The sequence below is a fragment of the Phyllostomus hastatus genome, unplaced genomic scaffold (genome assembly GCF_019186645.2).
Source record: "Phyllostomus hastatus isolate PE091 unplaced genomic scaffold, TTU_PhHast_1.1 phas_scaffold_585, whole genome shotgun sequence".
NCBI classification, from domain to species: Eukaryota; Metazoa; Chordata; class Mammalia; order Chiroptera; family Phyllostomidae; genus Phyllostomus; species Phyllostomus hastatus.
The window spans coordinates 17,623,627-17,638,005 of NW_025334037.1; the positions used below are offsets into that span (position 1 = coordinate 17,623,627).

Genomic DNA, 14,379 nt, shown 5'->3' on the forward strand with positions numbered 1-14,379 from the left:
TCACTAATTTTTGGAATACTGTAATGTCCACCAGAGATTATCATACTGGTAGAAAGAAAGAAAAGAAGGGAGGAAGGGAGGGAGGAGGGAGGGAGGGAGGGATTCTAGCTGAATACAACACAATTCCCATAGTCCATTCTTCTCTAGTCTTCCACATTGAGATCAGTGTTAGCTTTCCCAAGCACAGACAGAAGAAGTATGTTTACAACACTGCTAAACTGCAAATGCCTAATTTGTTTTCCTGTTTCCACTGCCTCCTTCTGAATTCCTGGCAGATTGTCAGTCATAGTACCCTCCTGCAAAGCTTAGATGCAACCTTAGAATTTTCTGTAGAGTGGGCTGGATCATCACACCAGTTGATGAGATTTAGAGGTATATGAGATGAAACCTGGTTGTCATTATCAGCCTATAATATGAAATATAAATTTTTCAAGGCTGCATACAAGACCTATACAATTTAATTCAAGCCTACCATTTTAGCTTGCTCTACATGTGTACATATAAAACATTATATTCACCCATCTTGTGAGAATCATTCCTTATGAATTGCTTAGATTTCTGCTGTTAAAGGATTTCACTTTTTTATTCATCAACTCATCCTTCTCCAAGTGCAAATGTTACTACCTCTGACAGCTTTCCATATGTAATTGCTTAGTTTTTTAATTTTTGTTTCCATAGCACTTCATACACTTTAAAGTACTTGTATACATTGTTTTATAGTTGTCAGTATAACCCTCTTCTCCCCCAGACAGAATTCTCTATAAAGGCCGAGATCTTATTTCATTTTCTCTATCTCCAGCACTGTATTAATACCCACATACTCAATAAATATTTAGTGAATGATAAATCTATTTACTCGGTCAGCAGATATTGATTAAGCATCAACTGTGTACCAAATATAAAATACGTTGTAATAGATATAGATTAAGCAGCAGTAAATTATTCTAATTTAGATAGGAAAGATATTTGAATAATATGATTTTTAAGCTGTAATTTAAATGACCAGGAACAAACTACAAACTGGAGAGAGGACATTTACAAATCATATAACAGAATAAGAACTAAATTTCCATGTATCTCAAGAACTTCTAAATTGAATAAGGAATACTGGTCTTCAATGAAATTTTTAAAATGGGCAAAAATATGAAAAGGAAATTCGGGTGACTCTTAAACGTATGAAAACAGATGCCCAATTTCAGTTACAATAGAGAAATACAAATTAAAACTACACCGACTTGCCATTTTTCTCTCATCAGACTGTCAGTAATCTAAAATGTTTGGTAAAACGCTAACTAGGTGGGGTGGGGGTGGACGGGACTAGTACTCTCACACTTTGCTGGTGAAGTGTAAGTAGGTACAACTTCTGTGAAAGTTCATTTGGTAGTAACCTTCAGAATTACAAAATCATATATCCTTTGATCTTTTTTTGTGGAAGGTTACCTGATGAATATATTTACACAGTATAAGATTAATTATATATGAGCTTTTTATGCAACATATTTTTGCTATTTTTAAATAGCAAATGATTGGAAAGGATCTAAATATCTGTCGGTAAGCAACTAGTTAAATAAGTAGCGGTGTTACAGTAGAATGCCACACATTTGTATTAAAAAACAAAAAAAGGAAACTCTGTGTAATCAGTGGTTTTCATAGGCGTAGCCTAGCTTGGAGGTGCCTGGGAATTGGGTACAAGAGGCCAGAATAGCTGTAGTTTTTCTGTTTAGGAAAATGCGAATTGAGTGATAGAGTTTAGAACAGATGAAGAACATAGAATTAGCACTTGAGAAGCCTAATGGCAAAGAACTTTGTGTCTTCGATCTGGCAGATTCATTTGAGTAACTGGGCTTAGCAAAGACTCTTTTTATTTTATTTTTCAATTACAGTTTACATTTGATTATTATTGTATATTAGTTTCAGGTGAACAGCATAGAGGTTAGACAATCACATACTTTACAAAGTGTTCCCCACAATATTTCCAGTACCCAGCTGTCATCAGACACAATTATTACAATATTAATTACTGTACTCCCTGTGCTGTACTTTACATCACTATGACTATTTTCTAAGTACCATTTGTATTTATTGATCTCTTCCCTTTTTACCTAGTCCTTTAACTACCACCACCACCCCCAAATGGCAACCATCAGTCTGTTCTAACAGTGATTCTTGCAAGGAGTGACTTTTCTGATTTTTCCACTGGTGTGTTCTCAAAGAGTAATGAAAATGTAAGCTCTAAATCATAGTTTTTTTTGTAAAGACAGTATACCTATTCAGTTTTAGATTATATAAATCACTGTGTCTTCTGTTTCCTTTAGTTTTTTACTCTTCCCTCACTAGGTTTTGGTCTTTCTGTTGGTAGTAACATTCTTCAAGTGAAAATGCAGTTAACTGAATCTTGAAGCAATTTTTCTCGCTGCTTATCATAAAATTTGTTTAAAGTTAGAGAGAAAGATTTTTGTTTCTTTATAATTCATTGTTTCTTTTTATACTGTAATTGTAGATGATACTCCTGCCCCCCGCCTTTTACATATAAGTGAGCAGTCCTTATTCCATCCTTCCATTCAGAGTGATGTGCCTGCATCGTTTGGTCCAGGGGAATAGATTTCTGAGGTGACATTAGCACACAAAGCCAGTGCTCAGTTTTCAAGATTTTCAACTTGTTTTAAAAACTGTGCTTTTCTTACAATGGTCTTTCCCAGATGATTTATTCTCCCATTTTCTTTCAGTCTCCACTAAAATATCACTTTATCAGGAATGTCTTCCTTTGTCACTTAATATAAAATAAAACCACCCTCTCTGTCATCTCCTTTCACTGTCTGATTTTTCTTCAGGGCACTTATAATACAGTATCTATCTGCTCTACCACAATGTCAGCTCAGTAAGAGAGAGGGACTTGGACTATTTTGTTTTACTGGCATACAGTGGGTGCTCAATAGTTATTTGTTGAATATGCAAGTGAATGAATTATATAGTTTGCGAATTAAATGTGAAACTTAGTTAAGTTGCATTAATTAATACAATAAAAGAGCGGCTTATAGTCAATGGTCAAACTTAAATTTATACTTACAGGTAAGTTCTGTCAAGTTTAGAATAGAGGAATCATCTTCTGGCTTCTTTGCTTTTCTTTGAAATGTTGCCAACATTTATTTCCTTGTCACAAAAATTTTGTATGTGGCGATTTGCCAAGACTGATAGGCATTGGTGATCACTCATCATCATCTACTTTATAAATCCAGACCTTACTTTGCCATTACCAGTTAAAAAACAATACCAACTAAACTCTGGGTTTTTTTGTATTTTGCTTGGGCTAAAATATAGTTAACACTATAATGAGTAAAGGTTAAACAAGTAGTCCAAAACTTGCTGTGTTGATTATCAGGTAGGTCTTTGAATATAGGTTGTCATTGAGTGCTAAGAGTAGAAATAGTAATATTTCCATTTAGAGAATGCCAAAAAGAGGATAAAATATGCACAACTAAATCAATAACAATAGCTCAATAAAGCAGAAAGCCAGTGCTTCCAGTTAGAGGGGCGTGTAGTTTTCAAAGGCCCACCCATGTCCCCCGGCCCTTGATTTTGATCCTGTCCACTAAGTGCACTGTCCTCTTCTTTCCTGTCCAGTCATCAAGCCCTGCCCTCTCTTCACCCCAAGAACTGCCAGCCTGCAGCATAGTCTGATCCCCAGCTTCTTCAGTGTTGTAGAGCTCTACTACTGCAAAGGCCCACAAATGACTCCAGCAATTCATGGCTGCACAGTGGATGTTTATCAAGTTCAGTTCATTACACTTCGATTTTCTGTCCTAGTTTTTCAGCCACAACAGTGCTGTGACAGATGTGTGCATGTTGTAGATGATAACAGATAGCATTTTTTCAATAACGCAATGTAATTACAAAAGAGAATAATGAATCTTCTGATGGCTAGTGGATCATGGCACAATAATAATAATATTTACAATAGTGCTTTACATCTTACAGAAAATTCGCTGCCAGTGTTGCATCAGAGTCTCACAACAGCCCAGTGAAAGAGTTATCAGCTCTAATTCTGGTGCTTGAACTGAGGCTCAAAATGGTTTAGTAACCATTTGGGTTCTTGCTTCCTGTTGTGCCATACCGAGAAATAAGAAACGGTGCCAATAGTAGGAAAATGTCTTATGTAGATTGTTTATTTGTGGTGCAGCTTTTCTCTCAGTTTTGTTTCTTTCTGACCTAGTGGAGGGGGAGGGTCGTCCCTCCCCCCATCAGAGTTTGTTTACTTTACCAGAGTGAATTTTTACTGAATCATTTTTACTCTCTTCCACAGTCAACAAGTGAATGGGTAGTTTATGGATGTGAAATAATTTTCATAATGTAAAACTAAAGCAAGATGTTCTTATTAAACTGAGTAAACTGACTAGTTGTCGATGCTTAATTTTTTAACATATCTTTTTTGTGTGTAGAGAGTTTTTCATGTATTTTTATTATTATTAGATGTAATAATTAGTTATCCTTTTCAGACAAATATTTACGTCTTTGTTTTATAATTCTAGGCCTCAAAAGGTTTCACATCATTTCAAAAATTTGATTCTATGTTAATGCTAGGTCTCTTGGGTAGAAAAACTTATAAAATGGTTTTTTCCTTGAAGAGTATGTTTAGTTTTCATTTTTTATTGAAGGGTTAAATTTTTTATCACTAATAAAATATTCAGTGTCTTGTCAGTATTTTAGTTTCTTATCTTACTTTCTAAAAAATTAAAAATTGCAATAAAAGCCTCCAAATTTTTTTCATTTTAATGAATTGTATGTGTTCTATATATAAACTGTCACAGCATGAAATCAGTTTTTTGCCTTGATTCATTCCAAATCTGAGATTTCTATCACATTAATATTAAAAATTAGAAACATTAATAGAGACTGGCAGCTTTAAAAGCAGACTTTGCTTCTTGACAATTTAGCATATTTCTCTGAGTGCACAGGACTTCAAGAACCTTCAGTTCACTAATAAATTTATTAACTCAAACTTAAAAGAAGTGAAAAGTCTCCCTTTCTTTCACTCTCCCCATGGCCAGCCTGCTAAAATAGATTATTCATGCTTATTTGATTCAGGTAGGCTTTTGCAAGCTTCCCTACTAGGCCTGGGAATGTGGTACATTGAGGCCTTTTCAGAGGCTTCTGACATAGACCAAGCTTTTATTGCATGGTGTTTTATTATTACCAAATCCTAGTCTCCACCCAGTTTGTAGGCACTCTGTTTATTCTTTTGAATCAGGAAAGGTTATCACCTACCTTAATCCATGCGGCAGTATGGATTAAGGACACCAGCGTGCCCCAGGATTCTCAAAGAGGATCCTGGAAACTTCTTGTTTCTTCTTTTTTTGCTGTCTTTACTAAATTCTATTGGGCCTTAGAGGGATTTGCATCTGAAATGGGCAACCTGGTGTTTTTCTCAATGAAGACATCAGATCAAAGTTCAGTTAGTCAAGGCCTTTCTAAAACATTAAGGGGGCCTGGACTTACACAATAAAAAGATGAGCTCTAGCAGAGATTGCAGTAAAAACATTCTGAACTATAATCCGGATAAAGAATAGATTATAGGCCAAAGAACAGACCTTGTTTAAATTGCTTTAGACTAATAACTTTACATTTTAAAATTTTACACCCTGTTTTTAAGAAACAAATTTTAATGTCACATAATTTATTGGTCAGTATTTTCATGGTAAACAGATAAATCATCTTTTGGGAACCATACTTCTGTGTATTGTATTGGAAAGATTAAATTAAGCCAATTAATAAGTCTCTTTCATTGATGAAAATTAAAGAGTACCTTATGGAGGGATGAGCAATCATTTTATTTAGAAAATAAATATTAAAGCCACAGACTGAATCTGAGACTAATGTTTCTACTCAGCTTAAATGTTTTTTATCCTCTGTTACTGTATAATTTGATGTTTGTAGGCATTTAATTTAAGAATATGAATCCTTAAAGTCTTAAAAATGCAAATATCTAGTCTTGAGCAAATGTCTGTTTCTAATCTAAATTACAAAGTTGTTAATTCCTTAGTAAAATATGTTAAGATTTTATTGTGTATAATTCTTCAATTTCTGCAGAGGCTCCCTAGTTTGTTGAATGTTCCAAAACTTGTCTGTTTCATCGCATTCAGGACAGTTGAAATTATGTAAATTTAGATCAAAGATTTCATGAGAAACCAATGCCGGGTGGAACCTGTTACTAGCTCAGCTTTGGATAGAGGTGGATATATTTCTCATGTTCTGAAAGAAATCAGCCCAGAGTTCCTTCAAAGCAATAATGTTACATTACTAGGACTTTACTATCCTGTGTAAATAAATTCAGCATCGGTAGTTATTAGAGTTTCTTAAGAGAAAACTAATGTGTTGGTGGAATTGTCAGTGATTGTGCCAGATTTCTGATTTATCTATTGCAGCTTACATGTATTCTCCCACTTTACATTGTGTTCTGTTCCCAGCTGGAGGACCCTAGTACTTTTTATACTATAAGCTTACTATTGTTTGTACATACAATAGTAATTGTATACATGCAAATACATACATAGTAATTTGTATGTATATTATATAAAATATACATACACACTGTCTGGTGAAAATTTAGTTTAAAAGTGATGTTCCATTTACTGTACTTAAGTAGCTAGTTTCTTTTGGGCCCCTCACCATGAATTAATTCAGCTTAAGTTTTCATTGATTCTTAGCTACTACATATTTGTCCATAAAACCTGGAGTTGGGAGATGAAAAGGTTGATTTCTAACTACACAGATTGAAATAACGAAGGTTGTGGTATATGCTTCTTTGAAATTTAATGCCTGTGTACATCAGTTTTTTTCTTATTTGCATTGAAATGCATAAATAGATCATCATTTTGCTGAGTGTAGGACAAATAAATTCTATTTTTTAAATATAGTTTTAACAACAAATATGGGTTTTATTAATAGGCTGGACCAGTATCATCGTCAAGATTTGGTCACTATTATGATGCATCAAAAAAAATACCACAAGAACTACTTAAGGCTTCAAAATGGCATGGATTTTTTCTTCCAGAAAAAGTGCCTGCAACTGTTAATATAGAGCCCTGGTAAGTTCATGACCCAATTTTTATTTCAAAGGTTGATAGAATATATTCTTACCACATTCTTTGAAAGAATTCATATCAAAAGTACATCTCCTAATAATAGATATTAGAATCTACATAATATGTAGCCTTAATTGTGCGTATTTGTGCATGTGTTTCTTATTATTTCATTATACAGTAGGGTGGGGGAAAAGGAGGTTTACAGTTTATATGGAAAAATGATGCAATAACTAATAAATAATAATACAAAAATAAACTCACTTTTATGTACTCAAACCTGTAAACCAACTGTTCTCACCCTGTATCACAGTTTACTTTTTCTGGCCTTATAACCTTTGGACATGCTGTTACCTCTTAATTTGCAACTTAAAATGTCTGGACACCAAATTGCAATACCTGCTGTTTTTATTTTCAAGAAAATTCAAAACACTTCCGAATCAGAGTCTCTCAATTATAAAGTGCAAATAATGCCTAAATATTACTTATTGATAACAATAGCAGCAAAACAGTATAAAATAATGTTATTGTTCCATGTTTCAGTAAAACAGCAATAAATGCTGTTTCAGAAATTAAACACATGCATGTTTTCCATTATTTCATTTATTATGGTTTTCTGTTTCCAGTAATGCTGTAAATAAAACAATCTATTTTTTAGATGACTTAAGAGAACTTAGGGTTTGAGTTTTACAGTGAAGAGTTTTAAGTATTAAACCAGTGCTACTATTTTAAGGCAAAACTGTGAGAAGTACAATACTTGACACTGAATAATTTATAAAAGTTAAGAATATTTAATTTTATCCTTATTGCAGTTGAATCAAGGGAAGTTAGTCCATGGAATCTGTTGTCACCTCTATTTTCTTTCGCACTGTAAAACCACTATTTTCAAAGTGAGACCAGTTATTAAATGGAGATTTAATAGACAGGAAGTTGTGAGCTGAAATGACTTAAAAATCTATCATCTTTTTCCCAGAAATATTACGTAAGAATTCAGTGACAACTGTCCTATTTATTTTCATTAAATCTGTTTGAAAAGTAAACTCTGCACATCCTCGTCGTGTTCTCTAGCCTGTGAACGAGGGGCTGCTGTGTGTCAGTCACCATAGTATATATTCACCTTTGCCATCCATCTATCCTATAAAAGAAATATTCCCATTTTCCAGAAGAAGATACCGAAATTCACAAAAGAGATTTATCTGAGGCTCAACAGCTTCAAAAGATTTTCATGTCCTTCACCTTTACCTTCTTCCTGTGTTACAGAGGACAGAGTGCTGACAAAGAAATTTATAAGTCTGGGTTTTGATACTGAGCTTGTCCTACTGTTAACTTTGGGCAAATCCCTTAAATTCTGTGAAAATCAGTATCTTTCTGTGAAAAATTGAGGTCTGGAGGAATATCACTTATTCTACCTGCATCACTAATGTTTTTTGTTAAGTTTGAATGATTATATTGATTTTACTGGTTCCTAATTTTTGTTATTCAGTGAACCAGACAAAAACATATACAGGCCTGGGAAGGTTAAAATAACTTTCCCAGCCCTGGCTGGTGTGGCTCAGTGGATTGGGCGTAGGCCTGCGAACCAAAGGGTCACCAGTTTGTTTCCCAGTCAGGGCACATGACTGGGTTGTGGGGTGGGGGATACTGGGGGGTGGTAGGGGTGTGGGGAGGGTGGGGGCCAGGGGTGCACAAGAGACAACCACACATTGATGTTTCTCCCTTCCCCTCTCTTTAAAAATAAATAAAATCTTAAAAAATATAAATTTTCCATGATTTCTTACATGGTAAATGGTGGGACCCAGACTCAAAGTCAGTTCTTTTTGACTCAGAAACCTTTGTTAGCAATAATGCTACACTGCCTCCATTCATGGACTATTTAGGAGAAATAAAAAATGTGAAATGTACATTAAGTATGATGTAAGTGAATAAAAAATAATGTGATGATACTTTGTAATTAAATATATGTATATATTAAGCATAAAACTTTTTCTGAGCCAGAAAGTACAAGGTTTTTGTTCATTCATTGTACAACCGAAGGGAGGAGGAGTTAACACTTGTCGAAAACCTGCTGCATGTCAGGAACTGTTCCAGCCATTGGACCATAGAATAACTAATTCTCCCGACAGCCTTCCAAGAAAAATAATATTGTCCCAGAGCTTTAGGAGACTTGAAGTCAGAGACACTAAGTAGCTTTCCCATCACTGACTGACTCCCAGTGACTGAGCCGACGCCCAAACCCAAGTCTCCCGAACCTCTGCCCTTTCCTGAGCGAGGCGGCCGCTGTCCACAGCCGCAGTCAGTGGGCCCCGGGTGAGGCCAGCACAATCTTTTTTGAGAACTTGCATTTTTACACACAAAATAGGAAAATGTATAGATTTTAATTATCAAGGCAGTGTTTCATTTCATAATGGCTAACCGATAATTCATTTATTTCATATTAAACTTAAATGCTTAATTAAATATAATTAAACTTTAAACATGTAATTAAATTAATTTTGAAAATGGATACTTTACCATGTGAGATTTATTTTAATTTATGAAAAGCCTGTGCTCATCTCACTAAAATGAGCCTTACTGGTTCATTTATAAAATAATAAAGCGTGGCCTTACAGTTATCTATACTTTTCTTATAATTAAAACTAGTGGACATAGCTGTACCCTACTGTTGTATGTGAGGATATAACATATAATTCTGCAATTTCTAAAGGAACTATTGAAACATGTAGAGGTTTGTTATTTTGTTTTACAGTAAGAGAAACTAAAGGTCATTTAAAATTTGGATTAACTAATTTTAAATTATTGGTAGGTTTGACTATAGAAAATTTTCATTCAGACAATATAACCTGTCAAATTAAAGCTTGGGTATAAAAACCCGAGATGTATCAAAATAGTGGTATCCAGTTGATTTTGCTTTGATATTTTACTGCCATAAATTAGAGAATCTGAGTCACAAAACAATGAGTGATATGAAAATAAATTTTGAGAATAATTCTGTAGTCAGATTTTTTAAATCTGACATTGTTTTGAATTAAGCTTTACTAACAAGTATGCCCAAACACTCTTCTGTTTTCTTACAAGATTCCTCTTTCTTCTGCACACAGTAGTGCCTCAACTTTCTTATTTACTAATGAACCTACCAACATACTCCTTAACCTACTGTTACAGACTGAACGTTGGTGTGCCCCAAAACCAAGATGTTGAAGTTCTAATTCTCAGTGGAACGGTATTTGGATGTGGGGCACTGAGGAGGTCATTAGGGTTAGATGAGGTCATGAGGGTGGAGCCCGAGTCTGATAGGCTCGGTGTCTTTAAGAAAGATTGAGAGACACTGAGCTCACACTTTCCTCTTGGGGTCACATCCAGGAAGGGCCATGTGACCACACAGTGAGAAGGTGGCCATCTGTAGCCAGCGGGGAGAGCTCTCACCAGACACTAACCCTACTAGCGCCTTGATCTTGAACTTAGTCTCCAGAGCTGCAATAAAATAAATACCTGTGGTATAAGCCACCCGGTCTGTGTATTTTGTTATGGAAGTCCAAGCTGACTAATACACATACTATACTGTAAAATATCACTTTTTTATTATAGATATGTCAGGTCTTGAATATTGAGTTCATATGCAGTTTGTAGTACATAGAATAAATTTATTTTGGTATGTTTCTTTGAAATTCAAGATTTTATTTTGACATTTATCCTAACAATGGCTAGTAGTATCTTATATTAGCTAAAACTTTTGTGTTAAGTTGAATGAACTGAATTCTGAGACAAGCAGTTATCTTTCCAAGAAAAAAAATCAGTGGAAAGAGGTTAGGTGTAATACTTAAGATTTTAGAAGTCATTTCATTTTTCTTCTGCCAAGTTTCCTTACCAGCTTAAATGGAACCTCATTATAAGCCTTTTATAATAATATTTTCCCATTGAAATCATAGTTATGCTCCCCTGCTTTCCTGCTTAACTTTTGTTTTTACTTCTGTCAGCACACAGTGCATTGTGCTATAATTATCTGGCTTGTCTACAATCTCATTTTCTCTCTCAAGCATTGGAAATCCTAGAGGAAAGGGTTATGCTTTCTTTATCTATTTGTTCCCTGAATCTAGGACACAGGTGTTGAGTTGAGTGTTAGTGAATTAGTGGACCAATGCACAAAGTATGGTAATAACTCTGAGTAACTATATATAGCTTTGCTCTTAGTAGAACAATTTAGTGGCATAAAACCAATAACTGAAACATTGCCATGTAAGAGTATATTTTTTTTCAACAATACATATCTCTTAGATCATGAAGCAGAGAACCACACTATATTGAGAAACTACCAGTACTACCAGTAGAAAATTAACTCATGAGAAAGGAATTTTGGAAGAGTGTCTAGCTAAGACTAAAAGTTTAGAACAAAAGTCATGAAGTTATAGAAATATACTATACACAACTTTATTAAAAGAATATAGTGAGTGATGTACTAATACTAATATTTGAAGTGGGGGAAAGGCAAGATGTAAGTACAAGGAGGAATTTTACCTGTCTGCTTACCTGCTGGTGGTACAAAGATAATATCTGAACATTTATAGAGAGAACTAATATCCTGAACCCTTTCTAACTTGAATTCAGATGTTAATTTCAGCTCCAAAAACAGAAATCCGTGATAAGTGGTCAGATAAGCCCATGAAAGATTGCCAGCTAAATCCCCTGATTTGACTATGTAAAAGACTCACAGCATACTTAGTATTTGAAAGGCTGGAGAGATATGCCAAAATTAAACAAAAATGATTAGAGTTATCCTGTTTACATGTGTTTATTAATAAAAAAATACTCTTGTTTTCAGAATGAGAAAACAGTTTTATCAGCATACTTCCTCACATCCCACAGTAGCCCCCCTCAGTAAGCGATGGAAGGGCTGGCGCAGAGACGCTGAGGGATGTTTGTCACACTGTCGGCCACCGTGTTCACCTCTGGGTGGTGAATTTTGGATGTCTTTTTCCATCCATCATATGTTTTATGTATTTGAATTTTTATGATGAAGAAACATTTTTGTAATGTCGAGGCATTTCAGATAAGCAGGAAAGCCTAATCATTTGGGCATGATATAGTGAAATCCTTTACCTCATATCTCTTCCCAAACTATATTTCTAAAGAGTTAAAGGTTTGATGCCCTGGCTGGTGTGGCTCAGTGGACTGAGCGGTGGGCTGCAAACCAAAAGGTCACTGGTTCAATTCCTAGTCAGGGCACATGCCTGGATTGCAGGCCAGGTCCCCTGTTGGGGGCATGCAGCCAGTAAATGTTTCTCCCCCTCTCTTTCACCCTCCTTCCCATCTCTAAAAATAAATAAATAAATAAGTTTTTAAAGAGCTAAAGATGTGAATATAATAAATGAAATTATAGAAGTACTAGAAGAAAATAGAAGAGAAAGTCTTAAACTCTTGGAATGGTGGGGAAATCTCAGTGACTATATATGGTGATCTGATCTATTACCTTTCTCAGTTTGAAATAGTGAGGACTCTTTGAAGGAACACTTGATTCAAAGGAAAGAAAAAGATACACTGGTAACATCTCTATATATTTAGATGTGCTTAAAGAATGACAAGGACATGCTGAAAGGGTATAGAAGCCAACTCAAAAGAGCTCCCACTGGCCAAAGAGGAGAAAATTTAAGCATCAAAATAAATAATGATAGTAATGGATTATAACTACCACTGAGTAAAACAGGAAGCTGCAAGTAGGCACTGATACAAATCAATGTATGAATTAATAAGTCATTGGGGAACAAGCTATTACATAACCTCAAAGTGCCTGCCTCCCCACAAAATGTTTATTGACTACAAAGAGGAAAGAATAATTTTGTAGTGGAGAGGCCTGGCAGACATCACCTTAGTCGAGTTACCGTTACCAGTGAAGGGGCAAATTGAAATCATGTATCACCTCATAACATGCAGTGAGAAGAACCCGGCAACACTTCTGCGATATTCCTACCAAATATACATAATCTAAACTTAACGGTGAGAAAGCATCAGTCAAACCCAAATTGGGAGCATTCTCCCAAATACCTGACCTGTAATCCTGAAAAGTTTTAAAACCGTAAAAACCAAGGAACTTCCAGATTCAAGGAGACTGAAAAGAGATTTGACATCTGAATACATGTTACTCTGGACTGAGTCACTTGCTAGAAGGGATGATGCTGGGACAGATGCGAAACTTGAATGGGGTCTGACCATTAAATGTGTCAGTTATATCAGTATCCTAACTCAGATGGTTATATTATTGTTAAATAGGATAATGTACGTGTTTGTAGGAATTATACCCAAGTTATTAAGAAGTAATGGGTCATCATGTCAACAACTTATTGGTAGAACAAGGAAAAAAGTTTTTCTATAATTACAACTTTTTTATGTTTGAGATTGTTTAAAATTTTTTAAAAACATAAACCTTTGCATATATGCACATATATTAATATCTTCAGCATATTTAGACCATTTTTAAATTGGTCTAGTTTAAATTGGAAGAAGTTGAGTACCCTAATACAAAATAGGCAAAAGGTCAACAGCATGTTCTCAAAAGAAGATAAAGAAATAGTTAATAAGCCTCACTAATAGAGAAATGTAAACAAAAACCAAAGAGATAGCAGTTCTCAAGTATCCGATATTGAAAATGATAATGCTGCGAGTTAAAGATGATGCGTAGAAACACACGCCTCTCATGTTGTTAGCCGTTAGCGTGCACATTGTTAAAGCAGCTCCAGGAGAGTGGATCGGAATGGTGGAGTGCACATCATCATCATTTCTGCCAGCTTGCCAGTTCTAGGAATTTATTGTAAAGAAAAATAACACAAGTTAGCAAAAAAATGATCACCATAACTGTGTCATACTAAAAATCTGGGGAAAAACTAACAGTTGTCAGTATAGATTAGTTAAATAAATTATATTGCATCTAAAAATGGAATACCTTACTTGCAAAGTAAAAAGATTCAAAAAAGTATGAAAAGAATGTAACATATATAATGTAATGTATAATATACAACATATTTGTAGAGAATAATGATTTTTCATGAAAGAGCGCAACCTCTCTCAATAGTATTCTTGTCAGACAGTGGACTGTTTAGCCTATGCATGCAGTTGAACATCAAAAAGAAAAAATCAATAAATGACAGCCTTCAGGGTAATAGTAATGTAGTTCTTAACTTGAAAATTACTTGTGGATAGACTTCACAGTCCTTATAATCACATGCAAATATATGCTAATATAACTAGCTCAACAAACCATTTTACACAGTTAGTTGAAACATTTGATACTATGTGTATTGTGTTATATCTCACT

The 14,379-nt window shown here is 34.7% G+C and overlaps 1 protein-coding gene across 1 annotated transcript in view; it reads left to right on the forward strand.

Moving 5' to 3' along the window:
- The window catches only part of ELP4 (elongator acetyltransferase complex subunit 4), a 202,204-nt gene that overhangs the window by 48,882 nt on the left and 138,943 nt on the right, over positions 1-14,379 (forward strand). Inside the window, exon 5 of the mRNA XM_045825782.1 lies at positions 6,943-7,082. Within this exon, the coding sequence (XP_045681738.1) occupies positions 6,943-7,082 (140 nt within the window). The remainder of the gene's footprint in view (positions 1-6,942; positions 7,083-14,379) is intronic.